The sequence below is a fragment of the Heptranchias perlo genome, chromosome 25 (assembly GCF_035084215.1).
Source record: "Heptranchias perlo isolate sHepPer1 chromosome 25, sHepPer1.hap1, whole genome shotgun sequence".
Classification (NCBI taxonomy): Eukaryota; Metazoa; Chordata; class Chondrichthyes; order Hexanchiformes; family Hexanchidae; genus Heptranchias; species Heptranchias perlo.
In genome coordinates, this window is record NC_090349.1 from 38,587,364 (window position 1) to 38,614,689 (window position 27,326).

At 43.3% G+C, this 27,326-nt stretch overlaps 1 protein-coding gene across 1 annotated transcript in view; it reads right to left on the minus strand.

The window, feature by feature from the left end:
- Positions 1-340: 340 nt before the first annotated feature.
- Positions 341-27,326, minus strand: part of lrrc74b (leucine rich repeat containing 74B) — a 41,148-nt gene continuing 14,162 nt past the window's right edge. Inside the window, exons 4-13 of the mRNA XM_068006083.1 lie at positions 25,167-25,299; positions 23,190-23,396; positions 22,804-22,913; positions 18,916-19,031; positions 17,120-17,198; positions 11,858-11,953; positions 10,319-10,435; positions 5,882-6,010; positions 4,313-4,398; positions 341-1,384 (exon numbers count right to left, since the gene is read on the minus strand). Coding sequence (XP_067862184.1) covers positions 1,354-1,384; positions 4,313-4,398; positions 5,882-6,010; positions 10,319-10,435; positions 11,858-11,953; positions 17,120-17,198; positions 18,916-19,031; positions 22,804-22,913; positions 23,190-23,396; positions 25,167-25,299 — 1,104 coding nt within the window. The 3' untranslated portion in view covers positions 341-1,353. The remainder of the gene's footprint in view (positions 1,385-4,312; positions 4,399-5,881; positions 6,011-10,318; positions 10,436-11,857; positions 11,954-17,119; positions 17,199-18,915; positions 19,032-22,803; positions 22,914-23,189; positions 23,397-25,166; positions 25,300-27,326) is intronic.

Genomic DNA, 27,326 nt, shown 5'->3' on the forward strand with positions numbered 1-27,326 from the left:
AAAATTTACCCTAAAATGTAAAAAGTTAAAGAGAAAATTATAGTGGAAATAGTAGCAATCGAAGTATAGAAGTAAATTGGTTTACGTGACATGGTATATTTGAGCTCCATATGTAAGGGGCCTAATGCCTGTTTTAGGTGGTCACCAGGGATGCCTGAAAAATGGCCTGACCCAATATCAGGTCGAATGTCTTTCAGGCATCCTTAGGAAGTTGGTCCCTGTGAAACTGGCACAACTTTCTACCCCCAAGCCTCCTATGGTTAGGAAGTCATTCTTCTTTCGCAGCAAATTAACAACAACAACGAATTAAGACAGGCTTACTTGCAATGATATTAGCTGCTTAGTAGTAATTTGTTTAATACACCGAAATAAAACATTAAATTGTTAACATTGAAGATATTAGACAGATGAGGCTCTTGGATATAAAATTCCGTAAGAGTGCCTCAACTCCAATTCAGTTATTGCATCTCCAGTTCACACAATTGCAACTTCAAAATCTGTACTGACTTTAATAAATCATCTGAAACAGGTATTTTACAGATACAGTCTAACATAATGATAGAAAAAACTTTCCCAGTCTCAGCTGTTCCAATTAGGAGAAGGTGAATTTTGTTTTGAACTCTCTCCTTTTTTTCTGAAGCCACTCTTGGTGGGATGCAGTTCTACGTGCACAAGGAGCTCTCTGGTACCGTTTCCAAGTTCTTCATGGGTGAGGCCAGACAGCGAGTGTCAGCAGGATATTCAACCACAGGGAGCATCCAGTCAAGCCCGATCTTGTTCTTACCTTTGCAACCGCCACACAAGTGCATTTTCCAGCAGGAGTCAAAAGTCAGCAGTCAGGAGCAGGATTCCTAACCCAGGGATGTTGAGGCCGATTATAATAGTGCCCCAAATGTTGCTTCAGCTGAAAGCAGCTACCTCAGCAGAGAAGTGGGGGGTGGGGGGGGGGGAAATCAGAACTTGCACCTTCTGATCTGCATTGTTTAGTATTATGTAAGGATATGCCTTTAGACGCAAGGTTATTGGAACAGCTGCTAGATAAAACTTTTCCTTTAGGGGAAAAAAAGTCAGTATCTATTTCAGTAAATTTAAACACTTACACTACTGAAGTACATTTTTTTTTTCATTTTGAGTTCTGTGTATGAAAGCAAAGTAAAAGGCATGGTTAAGATATACGTAGTTACAGCTCTAGGACTGAAAAAGTAACTAATTCACAGTAGGGCTAATGTTACAATAAAACATGCATTTGGTTTCATGTCCATGCAGGTGAATTGTTAAGATTCCAAAACTCCTGTGGTTATGAAGTAATTCTTTTTTGGCATCTAATTAAGACAGGCTTTACTTGCAATGAGATTAGTTGCTTAGTAGCAATGTGTTCAATTCTCTGAAATAAAAAATAAAATTGTTAACATTATTGAAGATTTTAGACAATGAGGGTCTTGGATAAATAATTCCCTAAGAGTGATAACATTGTGTCTCGACTCCAATTCAGTTATTGCATCTCCAGCTCACACAATTGCATCTTTAAATCTGTACTGACTTTAATAAATCATCTGAAATAGGTATTTTACAGATTCAGTCTAACATAATGACAGAAAAAACATTCCCAGTCTCAACCGTTCCAATTAGGGGAGATGCTCAGCAGTTGCCTGCCATTTACCCACAATGTGAGAAGGAAAATCAATGCGACCGCCACCTGGGAGCAGTCTTGCTCATCGCCTAGAGGCCAATTTTGCTTTTTTAACCCTCCTCTCTTCGATATGGCACTGGTAGGTCAGCTCAGAATGAATTTCAGGACAGCGGAAGCCCTTTAAGTACCTTGATACAGAATTGGCTCAGGGACAGGAAACAGAGAGTAGTGGTGAACGGTTGTTTTTCGGACTGGAGGGAGGTGTACAGTGGGTGTTCCCTAGGGGTCGGTGCTGGGACCACTGCTTTTCTTGATATATATTAATGACTTGGACTTGGGTATACAAGACAAAATTTCAAAATTTGCAGATGACATAAAACTTGGAAGGGCAGTATACAGTGAGGAGGCTAGTGATAGACTTCAAGGGGATATAGGCACGCTGGTGGCATGGGCGGACACGTGGCAGATGAAATTTAACACAGAAAAATGTGAAGTAATACATTTCGGTAGGAAGAACAAGAAGAGGCCACATAAACTAGAGGGCACAACTCTAAAAGGGGTACAGGAACAGAGAGATCTGGGGTATATGTGCACAAATTGTTGAAGGTGGCAGGGCAGGTTGAGAAAGCGGTTAAAAAAGCATACAGGATCCTGGGCTTTATAAATAGAGGTGTAGAGTACAAAAGTATGGAAGTCATGGTGAACCTTTATAAAACACTGGTTCAGCCACAACTGGAGTATTGTATCCAGTTCTGGGCATCGCACTTCAGGAAAGATGTGAAGGCCTTAGAGATGGTGCTGAAGAGATTTACTAGAATGATTCCAGGTATGAGGGACTTTAGTTATGTAGATAGACTGGAGAAGCTGGGGTTGTTCTCCTTGGAACAGAGATGGTTGCGAGGAGATTTGATAGAGGTATTCAAAATCATTAAGGGTCTAGACAGAGTAGATAGAGAGAAATTGTTCCCATTGGTGGAAGGGTCAAGAACCAGAGGTCACAGTTTTAAGGTGATTGGCAAAAGAACCAAAGGTGACATGAGGAAAAACATTTTTACACAGCGAGTGGTTAGGATCTGGAATGCACTGCCCGAGGGGGTGGTGGAGGCAGATTCAATCATGGCCTTCAAAAGGGAACTGGATAAGTACTTGAAAGGAAAACATTTACAGAGCCACGGGGCTAGGGAGCCGGCCCAGACTCGACGGGCCGAATGGCCTCCTTCCGTGCTGTAACCTTTCTATGACTCTATGATTCTAAGTAGTCATTCTTCATTCATGGGCCAGGACAGTAAGTGCCGGGAAGTTGCTTGGTCATACAGGGCATCAGAGTAGAGCCTTATCCTGTTCTTGCCCAATATCCACATATGCACATTTTACAGCAGGATTCACACCTTGGTAATCTTGTGAACCTGGCTGATATTTCCCACCCTCTCTGCCCCAGACAGCACAGTAGTACCCCTACCACCACACTGGCTGAGATTGTATAACCTAGTAGGGATCAGAGATTGAATATAGGACCACGCTGGTCTGTATTACACCATGTAGTACATTTGCTCATTTGTTTAAAAAAAGTCCAAAAGAGTTTGAAGGAAAATAGAATATCAACATTGCATTAGCAATTTATTGATTTTGCATTGTTTTTGTACAATATTCATGGGAATAGGTGGGAGAGAGAAAAAAAACACACCTTTCTTGTTATCTCTCTCCCTTTTATCCCTGTGAAATCTGGCCAATAAAATAATGTTGCTGAGTCAATAAATTGTTAATGAAATTGCGAATGTTGGCAACACTGTGTGGTTCAACAAAATAGACGACAATTATGGGTGGTGCCGATGGGGTTTCATTAACTTTTTTCTCTACAAGTTTTCACTGCAGAATCTTGCCCAAATGGTCATTTTCCAAGCATTTGCCTCGGCAGACTATTCAAACATAGGGGGCATCATAGCTGAGCCTGCTCCTGTCCATACGGCTGCTTTTCCAGCAGGAGTTAACACATAGCAGTTAGGGAATCCCGGACAATTCTCCCCTCCTCAACCAGGGGATCCGAGGCAAATAGCTATGCCCATGTTGCAACCCAGCTGAGATCGGCTAACTCATCTGGACAGACGATCAAACCCGGAAGCTTCCTGACTCAGCTATTCACTGGATAAACTCACTGAGTGATCGGGAAGCTCTTAGGTCCCCTTTGAAGATGGGGGTCACCATCCTTTTCAAAAATCAAACAGTTTACAACATAGTATTAACTTTATTGAAGTTTATTTAGTAGGTCTCTTGATTATCTAGAGCGCATGGCTAGACAGTGGGACTTCCATTATTGACCATAGTGGGTTTTATTTATTGTGGCAGATAATGGAGGATTCACTGTCTAGCCATTTGCTCTAATTGTTATGTACTGTGGCTGCAAAAAAATGAAAACAGTTCTAATGCCAGTTTTCGACTAGAACTGAAATTATACTGATTAAAGACTTGGAGGTTATTGTGACAGCATCATGCAAAATAATAGTCAATTCAGAGTATAACAGGAATTAATTTGCAGCTTAAAAGCAAAATTACATGGGAATTACGACCCTTGGTATAGGTTATAACTGGATCATTATTGTGCCCTACTGCCAATCAGCTTTCTGCTATTCACTCAGTGGTGAATGAATACAGGATTTTGTTCTGTAAATAATTAGAGTCTTTCACCTGAAATCAATCTCACCATCCTTTTCTTTGTCCAGTAATTCTATCAGCCTTTGGTGTTCAACCTCATTTAAAGGGACTCTAGCATTCTGAAACAGACAGGAGTTGTCACTTTATAACCAAGCGAACATTATCCCTGGTTACACATCACTCTTTGCACTAAAGCAATCAGATTTGATTCCACTCCGCAGTTGCTTTGTATTGCACTTAGACCTGTGCCAGTGACACTGGTCTTGCACAGCCGTCTGCAACCTAAAAATAAACCGCTTCAAAACAGTGCTACTCACCCAGCACTTAAACTGTTAATCACACTAACAGTGGGAAATCATGACTTTGCTGGGTGTGAAATTGTAACTTGAACTCGTCACTACTTAAATGTTTAAAAAGTGCTTTTAAAAACAATTTCTACTGCTCCTATACAAAGGCAATTTTACGACAGGCAAGGGGGAGGGGTGCGAGGAAATGGCCACTTCACTTTTTGAGTCCCTCGGGAAAAAAATTCCCTTATACGTCTTGTTCAATCCATAGGTACCAGCCGAAGAGGTGAGCAAATCGCAAATTTGGAAAAAAAAACTGCGTGAATAAAATATAATTTCTGTGGCCACACACATGCTTGTGCAAAGGATTTTCTATTTATTGTTTATTTCTGTTGCGATTTCTGCAGGCAGTTCCCGCACTGTGGCCAAAGCGCATGAGTGGAAAAAGTTGCTGCATGGAGTTGTAAACTGATGACAGCTGGGAGGGAGCAGTCAGGAGGGAGTAGCTGCTATTCTTTGGGGCATGTGGGATTTGCTGCAAGACTTGTCAGTTCAAAATTTGCGAGAGTGTGCCAAAGTTAAGCTTGTAGAATGAACGTCAGAAAAGAATTCAACATAACTATTATCAAATAATGGGGGTATTTAAGGGAATGGAAAATAATGGCAAGAAAGGGCAAGTCCATATCAAGGACAGGTTGCAGTTTTGGATGGAGACCTTTTTTTAGTGTAAGTATAGATGAAGACAATAAAAAAAAAAGAATTGGGGACTGGATGGCCATGTATTTGCAGCATTTTCTGTTTTATTTTAGATTTCTAGCATTTGTAGTTTTTTCTTTTTTATCTTTATCTTTACTTAGGGAATGATCTACTTCAAAAGTGGCTGTGTACATAGTGCACCCACTGGTGGTTCAAATGATGTACAACACTTGGGTTTGGAAATGCACCAGTTTAAAAAAAAATTGGCATAAGATTTCCACGAGTTGTGAAGTTTCTATAACCATTTTACTTGTGAAATATGAGGAGTTTCCATTGTTTTTACTATGAAATGCAATTCTGTTCTATGTTAACTCATAGGGGAAGGCTACATTGTTTGACGCCGTTGCTCAGATCAAAGTACCAGCGGTAGCCACTTACGCTTGTTGGCAATGCTGCTTTGCGCCTGGAGATAGGAAACGAGAGCACCTCACAAGGTGGTGCTCCCTGCCTCCAGAGACATGCTCACCAGCTCATTTACACTGCGTTGCGGCCAGCAAAGGCAGGGCTATGATATAAACAAGATATCAGACAAGGCCGTATTTTCATTATACACACTGACCTTCAGTCCCTCCTGGAACTCGTTTAGGAAGATACATCTGCTCTCAGCTATATCGAAATTGTCTAAGAAATGCTCCAACAGCAGGTGGTTCTCCTTCATGTATTCCTTCAGTTTAGTAAGGGGATCTGCCTGTGACAAATGAAAAAGAACTGTGTTAGTTAGCATCAGTGGAAATATGCTACATTCCTCCTGCACCGAACTGTGTCTGGTTACCTCAGATTTTATTTTTCTCTTTTTTTTTTTGACATTTTTTTTTCCCTGCCAGTTTTCTCTCCTCCCTTCCTCTCCTGACGATGCGGACTCGTTTCTGCAGTGCGGGCCACCGGTCATTCACCGTTATTCACTGGTGAGCTCGGATAATAAGTTTTGACAGAATAGCTGCAGGGGCATTACAGCCAAACCTGACTTTATCCTTAACTGCCATCCACATACTTCTATTTCTAGTAGGGGGTCACTGGATGGCAGCCTAGAGCAGGAACCCTGGCTGATTTTCCCTTCCCTAACCCAGGTTGTGCCCCCAATGGTGTTAGCTAACTGAGCGCTGATTAGAAATCAAAGCGGGGGCCTTCCTTGTCTTATATGAGTAAGCTGTCATACGATAAACTTAGTGAGACGTGTAGGAGCTCTAGAATAGATTTTCAAAAAGGTAGCAGCAGGCATTACTGCAAACTCATAAATATTTCATTAAACGTCACTATTTTCACAAAGCATCAAATGTATCCCAACTGCAATTTAGGGTTTGTGTAGAGTGGCTTATGTTTATGGCTATTTTGATAGATTTTCAAATGTGGCAAAAATCTGCATTAAGAACAGACATTTTATGAGAGTTAATTAAGAAGTGAAATGAAAGCAACAAAATGAGGGTGAAAGTTGCAAATCCTGTACAGGGTTCTGGGTAGAAAGTGGGGCTGTGGGATTAGTTTTTGGAGTGCTCTCACAAGGGCTGGCATGGACACAATGTGGTGAATGGCATTCTTCTGTAGTTCTAGGAAGCTCTTGCACATGGCTGAGCCACAGAGGATGCCCACCAAATAGAGATGAGACACCTCTCCACATTTTTTTTTATTCGTTCAGGGGATGTGGGCGTCGCTGGCATGGCCAGCATTTATTGTTCATCCCTAATTGCCCTTCAGAAGGTGGTGGTAAGCCGCCTTCTTGAACCGCTGCAGTCCGTGTGGTGAAGGTTCTCCCACAGTGCTGTTAGGAAGGGAGTTCCAGGATTTTGACCCAGCGACATTGAAGGAATGGCGGTATATTTCTAAGTTGGGATGGTGTGTGACTTAGAGGGGAACGTGCAGGTGGTGTTGTTCCCATGTGCCTGCTGCCCTAGTCCTTCTAAGTGGTAGAAGTCGCGGGTTTGGGAGGTGCTGTCGAAGAAGCCTTGGCGAGTTGCTGTAGTGCATCCTGTGGATGGTACACACTGCAGCCACAGTGCGCCGGTGGTGGAGGGAATGAATGTTTAGGGTGGTGGAAGGGGTGCCAATCAAGCGGGCTGCTTTGTCCTGGATGGTGTCGAGCTTCTTGAGTGTTGTTGGAGCTGCACTCATCCAGGCAAGTGGAGAGTATTCCATCACACTCCTGACTTGTGCCTTGTAGATGGTGGAAAGGCTTTGGGGAGTCAGGAGGTGAGTCACTCGCCGCAGAATACCCAGCCTCTGACCTGCTCTTGTAGCCACAGTATTTACGTGGCTGGTCCAGTTAAGTTTCTGGTCAATGGTGACCCCCAGGATGTTGATGGTGGGGGATTCGGCGATGGTAATGCCGTTGAATGTCAAGGGGAGGTGGTTAGACTCTCTCTTGTTGGAGATGGTCATTGCCGGACATTTGTTTGACGTGAATGTTACTTGCCACTTATCAGCCCAAGCCTGGATGTTGTCCAGGTCTTGCTGCATGAGGGAACGGACTGCTTCATTATCTGAGGGGTTGCAAATGGAACTGAACGCTGTGCAATCATCAGCGAACATCCCCATTTCTAACCTTATGATGGAGGGAAGGTCATTGATGAAGCAGCTGAAGATGGTTGGGCCTAGGACATTGCCCTGAGGAACTCCTGCAGCAATGTCCTGGGGCTAAGATGATGGGCCTCCAACAACCACTACCATCTTCCTTTGTGGTAGGTATGACTCCAGCCACTGGAGAGTTTTCCCCCTGATTCCCATTGACTTCAATTTTACTCAGGCTCCTTGGTGCCACACTCGGTCAAATGCTACCTTGATGTCAAGGGCAGTTATTCAGCTCTTTTGTCCATGTTTGGACCAAGGCTGTAATGAGGTCTGGAGCAGTGGTCCTGGTGGAACCCAAACTGAGCACCGGTGAGCAGGTTATTGGTGAATAAGTGCCGCTTGATAGCACTGTCGACGACACCTTCCATCACTTTGCTGATGATTGAGAGTAGACTGATGGGGCGGTAATTGGCCGGATTGGATTTGTCCTGCTTTTTGTGGACAAGACATACCTGGGCAATTTTCCACATTGTCGGGTAGATGCCAGTGTTGTAGCTGTACTGGAACAGTTTTGCTAGAGGCGCAGCTAGTTCTGGAGCACAGGTCTTCAGCACAACAGCTGGGATGTTGTCGGGGCCTATAGCCTTTGTTGTGTCCAGTGCACTCAGCCGTTTCTTGATATCACGTGGAGTGAATCGAATTGGCTGAAGACTGGCTTCTGTGATGGTGGGGATATCGGGAGGAGGCCGAGATGGATCATCTACTCGGCACTTCTGGCTGAAGATGGTTGCAAACGCTTCAGCTTTGTCTTTTGCACTCACGTGCTGGACTCTGCCATCATTGAGGATGGGGATGTTTACAAAGCGTCCTCCTCCTGTTAGTTGTTTAATTGTCCACCACCATTCATGACTGGATGTGGCAGGACTGCAGAGCTTTGATCTGATCCATTTGTTGTGGAATCCCTTAGCTCTGACTATAGCATGTTGCTTCCGATGTTTAGCATGCATGTAGTCCTGAGTTGTAGCTTCATCAGGTTGGCACCTCATTTTTAGGTATGCCTGGTGCTGCTCCTGGCATGCTCTTCTACACTCCTCATTGAACCAGGGTTGATCCCCTGGCTTGTTGGTAATGGTAGAGTGAGGAATATGCCAGGTCATGAGGTTACAGATTGTGCTGGAATACAAATCTGCTGCCGCTGATGGCCCACAGCGCCTCATGGATATCCAGTCTGGAGGTGCTAGATCTGTTCTGAATCTATCCCATTTAGCACGGTGGTAGTGCCACACACGTTGGATGGTGTCCTCAGTGCGAAGACGGGACTTCGTCTCCACGAGGACTGTGCGGTGGGCACTCCTACCAATACTATCATGGACAGATGCATCTGCGACAGGTAGATTGGTGAGGACGAAGTCAAGTAGGTTTTCCCCTTGTGTTGGTTTGCTCACCACCTGCCACAGGCCCAGTCTGGCAGCTATGTCCTTCAGGACTCAGCCAGCTCGGTCAGTCGTGGTGCTACCGAGCCACTCTTGGTGATGGACATTGAAGTTCCCCACCCAGAGTACATTCTGTGCCCTTGCTACCCTCAGTGCTTCCTCCAAGTGGTGCTCAACATGAAGGAGGACTGATTCATCAGCTGAGGGAGGGCGGTAGGTGGTAATCAGCAGGAGGTTTCCTTGCCCATGTTTGACCTGATGATGCCATGTAATTTCATGAAAGGAGAATTCGTCCAAGTAGCTCTCCTGCACCTCCTAGAGGCCAGTTATAGAGCAGCATCGCCAGGGGTCAGGGAGCAGATCACCTGCTTGTCCTCAAGAAGTCATGCCTGCTGTACTTTTGTTAGTAACTGGTTTGTCTCGATATCTCCACCCCACTGGATGACTTTGCTTATTTCTGTTGCTACTCCATCCTTTTTGAGGGGAGAAAGAAATAAAAAAATATACTAAGATAGCCCTCAGGGCAAAGACCTTCTCTTTACATGTGTCTCTGTTGGGAATTTTATCACCAATATATAGGGAACTAAGAAAGTGAGTTACTAGAACTAGTGACCCATTCTGAGGGACTGATGCTTGATGGAGGGAGGGGGAAGTAGTCATTTTGTTTTGAATGAAGTTGCATTTTGATGACACCTTGATGAGGAGCACTGGTGCTTTCAGTGGACCCGAACTTCATTATGTCACCGGGGTGAGAAAAGAAGACTGCCCGCACACTGCCTGTTTGAAAGCTGCTTCTCAGCAGTAATTGTAAAGCATTCTATGCAGAGTGGAGGATGACCGAGTAACGTCAGTAGGTTGACAAATACCTTTTACAACATTTAGGATTACATGACAATATAGATAATAGCAGTTCCCCTTTAATTCAAATGACCAGAATAATTTATAATACCGAAAAGAACCCAATAGGGTTAAACCCAGAGGTATTGCAGATTAAGTGATCCACATCAAACAACAGAAAATATTAACTTTCTGTCAGGCAAAAAAAAAAAGTACATTTTTACCTTGGATCTTGGTTTTTTGAAGTCATCTGTATTCTTCTCATGCTTCACTTGAAGATTTGGTACCTGTTCCTTCACATCATTGAACAAGTCCTCAAAATCCTTATTAACTCTGATATCCTGAACAGAATTATAAAGATTCACAGCTATGGTGCCATGTGGTTCACAAAGACAGTTTAAGTAGAACACAGTGATCTTCATGGTGAAAGGGCTCAGGTCTTCATAAACACTAAATAACTTATAAGTCTAGTGTCTACAGTACATTTGTTGCATCATGCCTTTTAAAGCCTGAAATCATGGCCTCAGGGTGGCACACCTCAGGGTTTCATCATAGGGCAAAGGTCATTGATTAGCTGGCCCGATCCAATCTGCCCAGAGTCTTTTCTGCCCAACCCAACTCAATTCCGTTCCCACTTGGTGGTTTTCTCCTGGACTGCTTTTGGACCCTGCAGTGAGTTCTGAAACTGTTTGAGTGATTTGATGGGTTGGTTTCCGACTGAAGCCCAGCCTCCAGAGACAGAACCTCTAGGGAAAGGTCTTGGAGAACACACCTGGGTCTATTAATCATGGCTGGATGGGTTGTGCTGAGGTGGCCTGGCTCTGCTCTGGTGCTACCTGATTAATCTGGCTTCCGTTAAGCCTTCTACTGCCCCTCTTCCTCCAATATATAGATTATGTAAAGTGGGAAGCCCACAGTGCAACTCTCCGATCCTGGCTCAGTAAATCTCTTGAAACTGAATGCGTTCCAAGGGGAATGTAGGGGAAGGCTTGCTGTGAAAAAGTTTTTGCAATTCCACCCCAAGTCTCCACAAGCAATCTCAGTGAGCAATGCTCCCTTTAACAAAGTACTTACATAGAATTTACAGCACAGAAACAGGCCCAACTGGTGCCTATTCGCCACGCAAGCCTCCTCCCACTTCATCTAACCCTATCAGCATATCCTTCTATTCCTTTCTCTCTCATGTACTTATCTCGCTTCCCCTTACTTCTACCTTGCTGAATGGGTCCTGGCAAACTGCAGCTTTTATAACAGTGGCGCACGTCATCAAGGGTGGATGGGAAGGCAGAAGTCCCAGAATTTAGATGGGTGAGGTTTGCACTTTGAGGGCGGGCGCATCTTCAGCCTGCCCTGGCACTAAAATAAATTTCTGCATTAGTGAGATTGGCAATATTCTTACTTTGATTGGGTTATGTGATGTATAGCTTTAGCAAAAATTTCTATAATTATATTACAGCAATGTGAAAACAGCTGTTGGCTTTAAGACTGCTGTGGTACAACAGCAAAAATCAAAACATCCTCTCCCATGTCCTGTGAGAAATGCTATGGAAGATTTGAATAAAAAAGATAAAACTGTAGATGCTGGAAATCTGAAATAAAAACAGAAAATGCCAGAAACATTCAGCCAGTCAGTATTTGTGGAGAAAACAGACAAGTTAACAATTCAGGCACAGATCCTTCATCTGAACTGATGAAGAAGTTTAGGAAATTTGCTAGTTTTATTTTTACACTAGATATTAGTTAACGTGCAGAATAATACTTACAGAGAAATCCAATGATACTATGGCACTTTTGGGATTGTCTTTTATGGATTTCAATATCGCATAACAACCAGCACTTTGCATTGGATTCCGGGCCATCTGTGAACATAGAAAATAGGAGGAGGAGTAGGCCATTCGGCCCTTCGAGCCTGCTCTGCCATTCAATATGATCATGGCTGATCCTCTATCTCAATACCATATTCCCGCTCTCTCCCCATACCCCTTGATGCCTTTTGTGCCTAGAAATCTATCTAGCTCCTTAAATATATTCAGTGACTTGGCCTTCACAGCCTTCTGTGGTAGAGAATGCCACAGGTTCACCACCCTCTGAGTGAAGAAATTTCTCCTCATCTCAGTCCTAAATGTCTTACCCCGTATCCTGAGACTGTGACCTCTCGTTCTGGACCCCCCAGCCAGGGGAAACATCCTCCCTGCCTCCAGTCTGTCTAGTCCTGTCAGAATTTTATATGTTTCAATGAGATCCCCTCTCATTCTTCTCAACTCTAGTCTTCAGGCCGAGTCGACCCAATCTCTCCTCATACAACAGTCCTGCCATCCCAGGAATCAGTCTGGTGAACCTTCGCTGCACTCCCTCTATGGCAAGCATGTCCTTTCTTAGGTAAGGAGACCAAAACTGCACACAATACTCCAGGTGTGGTCTCATCAAGGCCCTGTATAACTGCAGTAAGACATCCTTACTCCTGTACTCAAATCCTCTTGCAATGAAGGCCAACATATTATTTGCCTCCCTAACTGCTTGCTGCACATGCATGTTTGCTTTCAGTGACTGGTGTACAAGGACACCCAGGTCCCTTTGTACATCAACATTTCCCAATCTATCACCATTTAAATAATACTCTGCCTTTCTGTTTTTCCTTCCAAAGTGGATAACTTCACATTTATCCACATTATACTGCATCTGCCATGTATTTGCCCACTCACTCAACTTGTCCAAATTGCCTTGAAGCCTCTTTGCATCCTCCTCACAACTCACAATCCCACCTGGTTTTGTGAACGCAGATCACAAAAGCTTAATAACTTGAAGTGGCTTTTAAAATGATTCAATTGCATGTTATTTTCAACTGTCTCCCATTCTCTCATGAAGGGGCTGACTCTTGCTGGGGTACAGTTCCATAGGTACTGGCAGGCCTCTGTACCTCGCTCAAGTGGCAATTCTTCATGTATAAGCTGAAACAGATGATGAGTGAGTAAATTATTTCTTCCTGGGGGGGCATCACATACAATGTTGACCATATTCTCACTCAAAATACACACACAGCTTCAGCCAAAAGTGCCAAGTGGATGATCCTTCTCGGCCTCCTCCCAAGATCACAGATGTCAGTCTTCAGCCAATTCGATTCACTCCACGCGATATCAAGGAACGGCTGAGTGCACTGGACACAGCAAAAGCTGTGGGTCTGGTTAATATCCCAGCTGTAATGTTAAAGACCAGCTGTGCCTCTAGACAAGCTGTTCCAGCACAGCTACAACACTGGCATCTACCCAACAATGCGGAAAATTGCCCAGGTATGTCCTGTCCACAAAAAGCAGGACAAATCCAACCGGGCCAATTGTCGTCCTATCAGCCTACTCTCATTCGTAAGCAGTGATGGAAGGAGTTGTCGACAGTGCTATGAAGCATTACTTACTCACCAATAACCTGCTCACCGATGCTCAGTTTGGGTTCCACTCAGCTCCAGGCCTCACTACAGCCTTGGTCCGTGCGTGGAAAAAAGAGCTGAATTCCAGAGGTGAAATGAGAGTGACTGCCCTTGACATTATGGCAGCATTCGATTGAATGCGGCACCAAGGAGCCCTAGTAAAACTGAAGTCACTGGGGATCAGTGAACCTCCCCATGACAATCAATGACATTAGCATCGCCGAATCCCCCCCCGCAGCAACATCCTGGGGGTCACCACAGACCAGAACCTCAACTGGACCAGCCACATAAATACCATGGCTACTAGAGGTCAGTGGCTGGGTATTCTGTGGCAGGTCGCTCACCTCCTGACACCCCAAAACCTCTCCACTACCTCCAAGACACAAGTCAGGAGTGTGATGGAATACTCTCCATTTGCCTGGATAGGTGCAGCTGCACCAATATTCAAGAAGCTCGACACAATCCAGGACAAAGCAGACCGCTTTATCAGCAGCCCATCCACCACCTTAAACATCCACTCCCTCCACCATCGGTACACCATGGCTAAGCGTGTACTATACACAGGATGCACTGCAGCAACCTGCCAAGGCTTCTTCGACAGCACCTCCCTAACCCACTACCTCCACCACCTAGAAGGACAAGATGAGCAGGTGCATGGGAATACCATCACCTCCAAGATGCCTTTCAAGTCACACACAATCCTGACTTGGACATATGTCGCCGTTCCTTTATTGTCGCTGGATCAATATCCTGGAACTCCCTATCTAACAGTACTGTGGGAGCACCTTCACCACACAGAACGCAGCGGTTCAAGGCGGCGGCTCACCACCACCTTCTCAAGGGCAACTAGGGGTGGGCAATAAATGCTGGCCTTGCTAGCGATGCCCATATCCTGAGAACGAATTAAAAAAACATCCACTTCCTGGAGTGTAGGTATGGAGGTTATTGGATAGAAATTAGGAAAGGGAACTCTGGCTAATTTTTCTATTCCTAATCTTGAGTGCTATCCAAAAGACAAGCCCTTTGACAGTGCGGCACTTCCTCATTACTGCATTGAAGTATCAGCATAGATTATGTGCTCAACAGTTTGAACCCACAACCTTCTGACTCAGAAGATGAGAATGCTAGGCTAACACGTAGACTAGAAGGTTCCAGTTTCTCTAGTCTCTGTTCAGTTAACTGGTCTCAGCCATGACATCGATAGCTGATGAGCTGAGGCCCCATCTGCCTGCTGAGATGGGCGCAAAGGATCCCAAGGCACCACTTGAAGAACATGGGAGTTTTCCCAGTGTCCTGGCCAACATTTATCCCTCAACCAACACCACTGAAACATATTATCTAGTCATCTATCTCACTGCTGTTTGTGGGACCTTGCTCTGTACAAATTGACTGCCATGTTTGCCTACAAAATAACAGTGACTACACTTCAAAAGTACTTCAACGGCTGTGAAGCGCTTTGGGACATCATGAGGGTGTGAAAGGTACTATATATGTGCAATTTCTTTCTTTCTATATGGTACCAACAATAACTTGATTTTATATAGTGCCTTCAACAAGGAAAAAAGGTGCTTCACAGAGGCGTAATGAGACAAAAATGGACACCGAGCCAAAGAAGGAGATATTAGGAGGAGTGATCAAAAGCTTGGTCAAAGAGATGAGTTTTAAGGAGGGTCTTAAAGGAGGAGAGGGAGGTGGAGAGGCAGAAAGGTTTAGGGAGGGATTTGCAGATTGTGTGGCCTCGATGGCTCAAGGCACGACTGCCAATAGTGGGATGAAGGGAGGGGGTGGGATGCTCAAAAGGCCAGAGTCAGAGGAACAGAAAGCATACAGGCAGCAGAATTTTGGATGAGCCACGCCATTAAGAGAGGCAGTGAAATATAGATAAATGTTTTACCTGAAGACGTGTAAAACGAAAGTGAGTATCAGATAATACATATACAGTAATAAACAATTACTAGGCTAGCAAGGCATGTCAGGCTATTTCATACCAAAAACTGAAATATTTCTGCTGGTGTCATAGCCAGTTATGATATCCTGTTATTTGCTGCTGGAAATGTATTAATAGAAGTTTTTTCTGGAGCCAGGAATTTCTTTTAGTGCTATTAGCAGACTACAGAGCTAGTATTGTTACAGCAACCATCCTTAAATTAAAGTAAAAAATTCCACAATCAAGTAAGATCGTCTTGCCTCCAATGACAACTGTCTCTGCAATTCAGTAAAGCACCAAGACATTTTGAGATGAAAGGCACTGTACAAATCAAGTATTATCTAGAGTATTAAAATCGTGTATCTGTAGGTTTGTAATATTATATAATTGTAGCGAGCCGCTAGCATTGCAGATTGGTCCATGATAACTATTCGATACCAGAACCAAACAGATGATTAAGAAAAATCTCAGCTGCTACAATAGTTCCCCCTTTTCTCTCACCAACCCATTAATTCTCCATTGTTTTACCTACTTTGTTTGGCCTCTGCTCTGCATCCTGATCCATCCTCTATCTCCTTTCTTCCCATTGAAACTGACTTTAATTACTTCAGCTCCACTCCCTCCCAACCAGGGCCTCTAACTTAGCCTCTAAAGTCCGCGTGGTGTCAAGTATCTGAGCTGGTGCTTGTGAGAGTCAATCATTATTGCCAGGACGCTCTCTTCTAAGGGTTGGGGGTGGGGAAAAGAGGGTGTGCAGACATGCTCTTCCTCCTCCGGTAGCTGCCAGTTGCTTCGTGTTGTGTTCCACCTTCTCCTGCAAGAAGTGTGTTAGCCACAGTCTTGTGAGGTGTTTAGAGAATGTGGCTGTCATGGTGGAATAGCTGAGTGTGTGTGAGAGATGCGATTTGTGGCTAAGTGAAGTTTGTAATACTGCTGAGTGTGTGGGGATGAGAAGAATGTTAGTGAAGTGTAGTGCAGTGCAGGGTAGTGAGGGAGGTGAGTACTGTGAGTGTTATAATTAATGAGGCTGTGAGTGGTGCAGCTGTGATGAGAAAGTATTTCAGCAGTGCTCTTACCTTAACAACTCTTGTCAAATCATTGAATTTTTTCCTGCATTGCAGCCATGTTCTTGGGGCAATGCTCCTGGCATGGATGTTCTGAGCAATGTCCTCCCGCTGCCTCATCAGATGCCTGGAGGACTTCCTGTCCCCTGGAGGAAAAAGGATGTCCCTCCTCCTGTCCACTACCTACACCAAGGCTTCCAGAGCAGCATCAGAGAACCTTGGTGCCCGCGCTCTCCCTCCTTCAGCCATTTCCTCCTGAAGTTGTTGCAGTACAGGTTTTGCAACCAGAATGCACCTCCCCTTTAAGAGGTGCTGGCTGCCTTTATGTAGCGTCCTGGTATCAAGATATCGCCACTCCTCCCAAGTGGAGTGCAGCCAATGAATTGTGCTGGCTGCACGCATGAATCATTACAATGTGCAGGCAGCACGGATTTTACGTGCTGCCCGCATTGGTCCTAACTAACATGGGTAGTCCGCGCACCGCACCTTGTTTTTGTGCACTTTTAGGTAAAGATTTGTTGAAACTGTGATTAATTATTTGATGTAATGGTTGGAATAGCTCTTTTACAATGAGCCATTTAATAAGACTATACCTGCTCAGTAATATACTTACATTAAGCACAGTTAGTGTGGTATTTTCTCTCAGCCCCATGGATAAGTACACTGCTCCTTCTGGAGAAATACGATTATTACTACAAGACCAAAACAAACAAAAAAAATCACCTTTTACAATCTCAAATCCATACATTGATCAGGGGTTGGATATCTAAAACAGTACTGTATATTTTATTGGACCAACCTAGAAGTTAAGCTTTTATCAAAGATAATTCTGTATGTGAATTATAGTTTTTTTCTCAATCACAACTTCATTTTCCCTTTTACAGATTATCTCGGTTGGTCGCACTGTTGCCTCTGAGTCACATGGTTATGAGTTCAAACCCCACTCCAAGGTTTGAGCACATAATGCAGGTTGACACTTCAGCGCAGTATTGAGGGAGTGCTGCATTGCCAGAAGTGCCCTTCTTTGAGTGAGATGTGATCTGCCCGTTATGGTGGATGTTAAAAATCCCACTGACATTATTCAAATAGAAGGGAGTTCTCCTGGTGTCCTAGGCAATATTTCTCCCTCAACCAACACCATCAAAAACAGATTAACTGGTCATTCATCTGGTTCCTGTTTGTGGGATTATGCTATGTGTAAATAATAGTGACTGCTTTCCAGAGAAATTCATTTATCTTTGAACGATGCAGTATGATGCTATATAAATGTAAATAAACACATTTTCTCTTACAAGAACACGTTCTTCAGTCTAGTCACAATTACACATGTATGATACTACAGATTACAAAAATAATCCTCGGCATTTCCCAAGTATAACAAACATCTGCTTCAACCAGTGAAACAGTTCCTAGGATCCAGCTTTTTTTCATTTGAATAATGATGAATGAAGTGCTGCTTATTTACCCCTTTGTTCTTTCACAAATTAAATCTTAAAATTCAGTATTTTAGTAGTCACAGGGGAACCAAGTGGGTAAACGTGCCACCTAATGTGGTACTGAGCCATGCAGAGCAAGAAAGTCCCAGGTTCTACCCTGGACTGCGTTGAGTTAAGGAGGGAGGGGGGGGGGGGGGATCCACCAGGGCTTCCACTCCCAATTGCTAACCAGTAACTTCTGCCTGGAAGTGCATGTGTATAGATGTTGAGTGAGATCAGTCTCAACTACGATGTCCCAACGGCTAAATGACCTGCCGACACTCAATGTTTAGGCTCAGACATGAAGAATGGTGTCTTGGGTGAGATAGCAGAAGGCTGCAGATGCCCAGCATGGGTCTTCAGGAGAATGGACAAAAAAAAGGAGGGAGGAACAAATTTTTAAAAAGTCATTACATTTCTAGTTGAGTTCCCTTTAATGTCATGCAAATGGAAGAATTGCCTCCCCACTCACTAATACTACAGCCTATCACTGTGCAGAGCCACTCATTCTCTTTCCAACATCTGGTCCTGTACCAAGACACTCTCTGGCCCAAAGAATAGACTTCCCTCTCAGACCTGCCTTTCTCCTGGGCCCGGAGGCCAGTTGAGCTGCCCAATATTGTGGCGGCTAGGAGCAGGCAGGCTGCCCTGGGTTGCTCGTTTTCCTGCGGCCCTATGTTAATGGATTGGGCCTCCCGCCGGCACTATCGGTGTTCCACCAGCTAGCCACCGTAAAATAAAATCACACGGAGGGAAAAATCTACCCCATTTTCTTTCTTTTGTGAAAAATCAGCATTCAATCCGTGCAAACTACAAATTTTTATTTGCATAAACAATTCCAATCAACATGAATGATAATCTGCAATGAAACCACTTTATATAGTCAGAAAAACGGTACCCAGTCTGTAACACAAGAATGTAGATGTTGCTATACCTGATATTCAGCTGTTCAAGCACATTATTAACTTTAAGAACTTCACCAAGGGCTTTTGCTCCCTCATTCCCAAATCCGTTATAGGACAAATCCAGTACCTGCAGAAAAACATTATCCTGTGGGGAAAAAAAATGGACTACACTCAACTACGTTTTCAATGGAAGGATTTGCAAATTTTGCACACTTCAGTTTCCTGGACCTGACATCAGATTTAAGGAACGTTCACCTCTTCGCCTAAAGCCGAAGACTGTGCATGGTGTGTTTACAATTCAAATGCAGGTTTTTGGAATCAATTCTATTTTTGCTTCTTCAAAACAGCTGTTTGTTAATAACATTGAGAAACACATCATATGGCTGGTGTTGTAAAAGTTTGTCTGCTTCTACGTAAAGCGTTCCATGGGAGGGGAACATTTTAAAATTGAAATAAAGAACAAAAATTACATTTTGCAGCATTTGCAGTCCCTTTTTCATTTTATCTATTTTTTTTTTAAAAACAACTTTGCACAAAAAATTAACCTATCCACCAGGACACAGTGAGTAATTACCACACATTGAGAGGGAAATGTAACTTAAGTCTGTTTTGTTCCCATAAAATGGGCTTTAGGCCTTCGAATTATGTGTCGCGATCTGTCATGCCTGATCTGGATCAGACGTGCGTCAGACATCATATTGGCGTCACTCCGACCTGCAGACCGGCTCCACGAAAGCCGGGCGATTTCCCACCCTCCCCAACCTCTGAGCTGCAACGGGAGCCCAGTTTCTCACCCACAAGTCACCAATGGCATTTAAATGAGGTTCGAAGCCGAATTTGACTTGGCCCTCAGGACGGCACAGAGCAGTCGCTCCACCGACTTTACACCCATTTTGAGCACAATGGGGGTCATTTTGACTTTCTGCGATAGTGTAAAAACGGGTGATAGCAAGTCGGCATTTGAAATCAATGGAAATAAAAATTGAGAGAAATGTAAAACGGGCTGCCTATTCGCTATCACCCATTTTACACTATCACAGAGTCAAAATTACCAAACAATTTCTCCCCCATAATTTCATATCAGGAACCTCCCTCTCCTTTAATGTTTCCAAAGTTCCTTGCAATGTTTTGTTTAAATTATTCTATCTAGTCCTTTCACCTGCTATTTACCTCAGGGCTTTAAATTTCCTCAGATTGTCTGCTGCTACAGTGCTGAAAATTGCTGGAAGCGCGGTGGAAACCCTGTTTACACATATCTAGCAAACTTACGTTGGTACAGTGGCAGAAAGTCTGAGGCGAACTTCTCAGGCCTTTGTCAATGCGGCTGTTTAGTTAGTGGCTAAGAGGGGTGTTTGTGCCTCTGATTTTCCCTCTTTCTTTGTACGGAAGCTGTGCTTCCTTTCTTTCTACTGCAGCGTGCTTAAGAACAAGAACTCATGGGAAATTACAGGTGCAAACTCACATCTAACCACTGTGTGGCACAGCATGTTGGTGCTCCACGATGCTGCAATATCATCCTACAAAACTTAAAAAGGGCTACTTGACAGTGCACACTCATTCTTAGCATTGGGGGTTATTGAAAGGAATTGGGCATGTCTTGACTGCATTAGGCAAAAGCAGTGCTATATCGTTGCTTATTCAAGGGCATAGCAATTCACAGAAAATCTAATTCAATTTAACAGTGCATTAAACATGGGATAATAGATATTCAAGACTGTGTTACAAGGTGACAGTATAAATCACTAGAATGAAGCTTGAACAGTTCGCCAATATCATCTGATCCATGAAATGTGTTACTATCTTGAAATATGCTCCATCATATTCTTTCTCCTTTAATTCATTCAAGTTCAAAATTCCAAAGCAAGACATTTGTAAGTATAAAAGGTAATGGTGCTAAATGATGATAAAACAGAATTACGAGTGTACTTGTGATCCAAATGGATATATTATAAACACACAGTTTAAACTGAAGTGATGTTAGGGCAGATTTTCCTCTGCCCTGCTCTCAAATAGCACTCGAAAAATGGGTACAATGCAGAAATAAAAAGAGCGGTAATCCTTTGCACCTCACTGTGCCTGAAGATGGTACAGCAACACACATTACATGCAAATGGGTGTCAGATGGCTTTACACAACGATTTCCTTTAATAGCGTTCAATGCAGATCAGGGTCAGACTGCCCCCATAAAAACCTGGTGCTACCATTTCCTCAGCTGCGTTCAAGTGCTGTCTGTTTTAAAGACACAGGCTGGGTATTATCAGGAAATGACTTAATTTTTGTTTTTTTAACATTCAAAAAGATGTCGCAGCTTCAGAACTTTTTCTAAATGCTGTTAGTCTTTTCCACTTAGTTATGGAGGCCATGTTCAGTAGTGTGCCACCACTCCCTCTCCCCCACCTTTGTAATATGGCTTATTTGGAAGTTGATGAGGAGAAAAAACTGTAAACCCCTTGGTAACTGCTGAAGAAATTTGTCTAAGCCATTAACACCTGTTTCCCCGTCACAAATCAAGAATCCTCCCTCCCGCTGATCATACAATTACTCTATCAGACCTTGGAAAAAAAAGGGAAGCTTCATAGTCAAAACCAGTACCCACCTCCGATTTCTGCACCATCATTCTTTATACCCTCATTTGTTTTCCCTGCTCCTTCACCCAGAGCCAGATTAAGAATTCTTGGAGCCTTGGGCACCAAGAACATTTGGAGCCTCTCTGCATTCCCCACAGAACCTCACCCCTCCTCCATTAAAACACGAATGGGAACTGCAACGGCAAGTGTCGGTATTTATATTGTAACAAATCTGCCTCACCCTCTTCGGAAAGTACTTTTACTGCTAAAATATTTTGATCCAGCAGTTGTATGCAGTTTTTCTGCATTATGGTGAGTTTTACCAGGAGCCCCATATATGCACCCGTGGCATTAGCCCCATGCATTCATCCACCTTTGCCTTCACCTACTGCTTAGCACAACCCTGCTGGCCTTTTACCAGCTCCCTCCAAGGCAGACTGCAGAGGCGGCCTCACTCCTGCTTGGGGTACAGTGACCACCCCAGCCTGCAACAGAAGCAAAGCACATAGACAGGGGAAGGTGTATTAAAATAAACAAGAGAAACATCGACATGCAAACATTAGCTTTTGACTGACAAAAATGGAGTTTGACACTTTTAAATTTTAAGGTTCAGCTGACATGTTAACAATCCTGCTTCCCTGAAACACTGAACTGCACAGAAATCCGTATCTCACCGGGCTTCTACTGTACAGTGTGCAAGCCTGATTACGTCAGAATCTGAGTGCTTCCAAAGTACAACACCTATGAATCTCTCACTTGAGGCTTTGAATGAAAAATTTCCAGAGAGATTGTAACTTATCAATGAATCTATTGTTTAAATACTTCACTTCCCTAATTTTGAAAGACAGGACAACATGTTTTTTTTCAATTTAGGAGAACAATAGAAATGCTGGGAGAAAAAAGGCAAGAGTTGTATGTTTTTAATCCTTTGACAAAAGATTATATAGCTGTTCCCATGAAACTGCTGAAATTATTCTGAATTAAATTGAGAAGTAGCTAGAACTAACGACACACTATTATGCTGCCTTGAAGATTCCAGGAGCACCTGGACTTACTCTTCCCTACGGCCTGTGCCGAGTTGTACGTTTCCACGTACACCCTTGTGCGTACCAGCGATATTTAAATTAGGCATGACTGGAAGTTTGAGCTCTGAGGTTATACTCCAGCACACTGCCAGTGCACTGCAAACAAACTGTTTGCAGAACAGCTCCAGGAAAGGAAAATTGGCCATTTCATTTGATACCCCTAAATACCATGTCTTGCATGTATTATCATGATGCATAACTATAATTTGTTTCTTTATTCCACTGCAAACAGCCACAGCAATCCCTACAGCCTTGCAGTACTCACCCCGAGGCCTTCTGCTATTGCTATACATCCCTTGCCACGTAGATAGTTCCAGCTTAAGTTCAGCTCCTTCATCCCAGTGCTTTCTGCTATGGCATTTCCAAGCTCTTCGCCTTTAGAAAGTAACAAATAAGATAGTGAAGCCTAATTAAACATCTTAGTAAAACTTAATAAACTGTCTGAAACTTGCTAAGTACCAGAGGGCAGTCAGCACCCAAGGAAGTGAGAAAATTGGAGAAGAGGGGCAAATTATGCAAACAAAAAGTCAAGACATTTACCAATGGGGTATTTGTGCGTCAACCTTTATTCACAATCCATTGATTTGTGAACACCGGATGATTTATTTGTATGCAAACAAAAATTGTGACGCAGACACGATACAACCATACCTGAAGCATCACCGATCTTGTTGTGGCTCACGTTTAAGATCTGCAAATTGTTTGTGTTGCTTATAGCCTTGGCCAGGTACTTAGCAGTGTGATCATCAAAATTATTTCCAGAAAGGACAATCTTTAGCAGTGTTGAGTTTTCCGTGAGCATAGCGAAGATCGCTTCGGCCCCTTCAACTCCCAGTTGGTTGTCTGACAAGTCAACATCTATAAGTAAAAAAAAAGACAATATTAAAGAAAGAGTCTCACAATTGGACCCCTTTTTCTAAAAGAAAAAGGCACAAGAATTATTAACACTCATTAGCTTCCCATCTAAATTAAAAATATAAACAGTTAAGTTTTCAAAGTAATTAATTTATTATTTTAAAAAAACCATTTCCAATTCCTAATTTTAGAGGCTGAGGCCTGATACTGGCTTCATCAGATGTCCACACAAGTGCATTTTTCAGCAAAAGTCACTAGATAGCAATCAGGAGCCGACACCCAGGCTAACATCTCCATTCCCTCGCCTAGGGATGCTGAAGCCAATTATAGCACCCCTAATTGCCACTTCAGCTGAAATCACAGACCAAACTTGGGACCTTCTGCTCTGCAAAGCTTAGTGCCATGCATGTGCAGTAAGCCATGAGGGAGGGAAACTTCTCAAGTCAGGATGAATATTATTTCACAGTTAAAATAAACACTGGAAAGTAATTAGAAGTCAAGGCAGAACTCTAATCAGGTGGATCATAAACCCTGTTGCAAAGATTATGTGGATTATAATGCTTATCTGAACCCAGAGTTAGATTACTGCATTGATGTATTATTCCCTGATGTCTGTAAATACCTTTATTATTATTAGAAATGTTATGCTCAACTCCTCTCTGGCCTTCCAACTGGGACACAGACTAAACAAGACACTCAGTCATGTCATCGTCTAATGATCTGATTGATCTTTCAGGAATCACGCAAGCCATGTTTCCATTATTCAAGCAATTTGACTGGTTTGTGGTAGCCACTTAACTGTTAGTATTATTGGTCATATGATTACCGTGGGCCAATCTTCACTCTCCCACTTCAAAGCCAGCCTCCTGGCTCCGAGGGCCTCTGGTATCTTTTCCAGCCCAAACCCCAAGTCACCTCCTACCCATGCCTGCGCCTTGTTCCTTGGCTTCAATCTGCAGCGTTCATCCACTGTTACCTGCCCCACAGCTGGCCCCAGACAAGGACTGGTCTTTGTCCGCTCTCTTGCTCAATACAGGGCCCTAAATCCTCGCCACTGCTCACTCAAACAAATAAACAGCAAGTGGCTGGCCAGGCCCGTAGTACTGACTAGGATGGAGTGGGAATCCCACACAACTTCATATTGTCTGGTAATGGTGTACCAGAGAAGGTGAGAGGCCACATATTCACATAGACTACCTGTGTGGCCTATGCTAAGCCCCGAGCACAACTCGTTGAAGATTTGTTTTAAAAACAAACAATTTGGAGAAACAGAAAGGAACATAAGAAAAGTCAAGGAAAAGAAAGGCCATTGGGCCCTTAAAGCTAGTCAATGCTATACATGTCCAAGCTCCCTGCCAATGTCAATCAGATAGCAGTGATGCTGGGCAGCACAACCGTATACGGTGTAACCAGTACATAAGGGCAGTTGGCAGGAACTAGCATATATTATAAATAAACTATATATATATAAAAAAATTAGTATGGGGGTGAAATTGGTCAATGCCAGCAGCACGAACGAGCTCAGTGAATCAGCAGCCCGTTATACACATGCCCAATTTTCTTTTCCGCTGAAGTGAATGGTGAGATTACCAATACAGTTTTTTAAATTTTCCAATATTCTCCCTTTTTCTCTTCTTCCCTCCTGAAAAATCCAACTCTTACTGGGACACAATGTCACAGGTGACCAAAAGAGGACCTGTGTGGTGAAAAGCAGCATCACACTGCTCTGCAGACTAAAGTCAATATATAAAGATGTTATATAGATGCTTAAACCTGCAATGTAACAGTTCTCCTTCAGCATGTCCGCAATAGCTTTGGCACCTTCTGCCTCCAGCCAGTTATCCTTCAGATTCAACTTTGTGATTGATGTGTTGGTTATCAGAGACACAGAAATTGCCTTGGCACCCTGAAAATAAAAAATAAAAAATATTACTGGAATTTCCCTGCTTTAGAGATTTAAAAAATGCTTATACAGGAGTCTAAAATTATCAGGATGAGACCAGTGTAAACTACACGATACTCCCTGCAATGAATAGAGGCGAGGTTATTTTTGTCCAGTGGGACACAGAAAGAAGTTTTGTTCTCAAGATAAACTGCCAATGCAAAAGATTTGACAAGTCTGAGGGTGCAGTTATATTGCCACTTTCCCAATGATGTGCAGCTTGATGCAAAAGCACCTGGAGGCATAACTCCAGAGTCAGATCCCGATCTGACACTGAGACGCAGTAGTGTGAGACTCCCTCCTGGAGGTCATTTCATTCTGCTTGGGCTTGACACTATTGACCCAACTTCAGAGCGGTCAGTATAGAACCAAATTGGGTTTTAAAAAGTGCTGGGGAGGGGGTGGGGGTTTCTGTTGGAATAAACTTATTGCAGAGTCACGTTTAGTGTTTTAAGAAGGCAGACGGTCAGGCCCCTCTTTCAGAACATTGAAAATTTACTGGCTGGAAGCAAAGCCCTGCATAAGTGTGTAAACACATATGCATAGAACTCTCTTCTGATGGGTAGAGAGCGACCCTTGCTGGTGGTGCTGTGCACCCTGCAGCTACTGGTCTTAGATAGTGTCAGCTGTGGCTCAGTTGGTAGCACTCTTGCCTCTGAGTCAGCAGGTTGTGGGCTCAAGTCCCACCCCAGAGACTGGAGCACAAAATCTAGGCTGACGCTTCAGTGCAGTATTGAGGGAGTCCTGCACTGTCGGAGGTGCCGTCTTTCGGATGAGACATTAAACCGAGGCCCCATCTGTCCCTCTCAGGTGGATGTAAAAGATCCCATGGCACTACTTCAAAGAAGAGCAGGGAAGTTCTCCCTGGTGTCCTGGCCAATATTTATCCTTCAACCAACATCACCAAAACAGATTATCTGGTCATGATCACATTACTGTTTGTAAGACCTTGCTGTACGCAAATTGGCTCCTGCATTTCCTACATTACAACAGTGACTACACTTCAAAAATTATTCATTGGCTGTAAAGCGCTTTGGGACATCCTGAGGTTGTGAAAGGTGCTATATAAATCCAAGTCTTTCTTTCCTAGACTGATAGTGCAATATAACTGTAGCCTGAGAGTCCTAGTAAGAAAAATGCAATTTAATAAAGAACATTTCTTCATCACTTTTCTTCTGTACGTAATAGACCACTAGTAAATGGAGTAGGGCTTTAGTAATTTTAAAGAAATACTGGTTGCACGTATATTTCCCAGGATTTGCTGCACCCAGGCGCAGACCTCCTCATATTTATACTCAATACAGTATGGCCTATAAACACAAAGTCATAAGATAAATGAGGTTCAGACACAGGAGGAAGAGAGAAAAACAGACAAGTTCAGTCATGGGGAGGAGGGAGAAGAAAGAGAGAGCGAGGGAGAGGTGCGTCCACCCCATTTATTACAAAATACTTTCAGTTATATACCGCTGAAGGGTGGCTCTTTGCTCCTACAAGCAAATTGCAATGTAATTGATATTATTTGTTGTAATGAATTTCCAGGGCATTAAGCAATGGAAAATAACTTCTTGGTAACACCAGGAAACCACAACAGAAATAATAACAAATGGTCATCAACTGCTCAGTTCGGGGGGAACCTGTTGTAAAGTGTTACACAATGACGGGAGCTCGGCCCCTGGAATGATGAGAATATAAGTAGGTTCGTGATAACAGTCCCTGGGTACACTCTCCTAGGAGAAAACTAATTAAAAATGAAAACCAATTAGAAATACAATTTTTTAAGCGTGGAAATGGATTGTAAATACAATGATTTTTCATGGGAGAAGAGAAGTTTTCAGCAATTAGGTTTTCAGACACTTTTGCTAAGTTGATCAGCCTAATGGCGGCATCTCAGTACAACTGAAAATGCACAAAAAATGTTAAACGACAAAATTTCCAGAAATAGGAGGGTATGCCCCCAGACCCCCAACTCCCGGGAATAAATTTAGCATCAG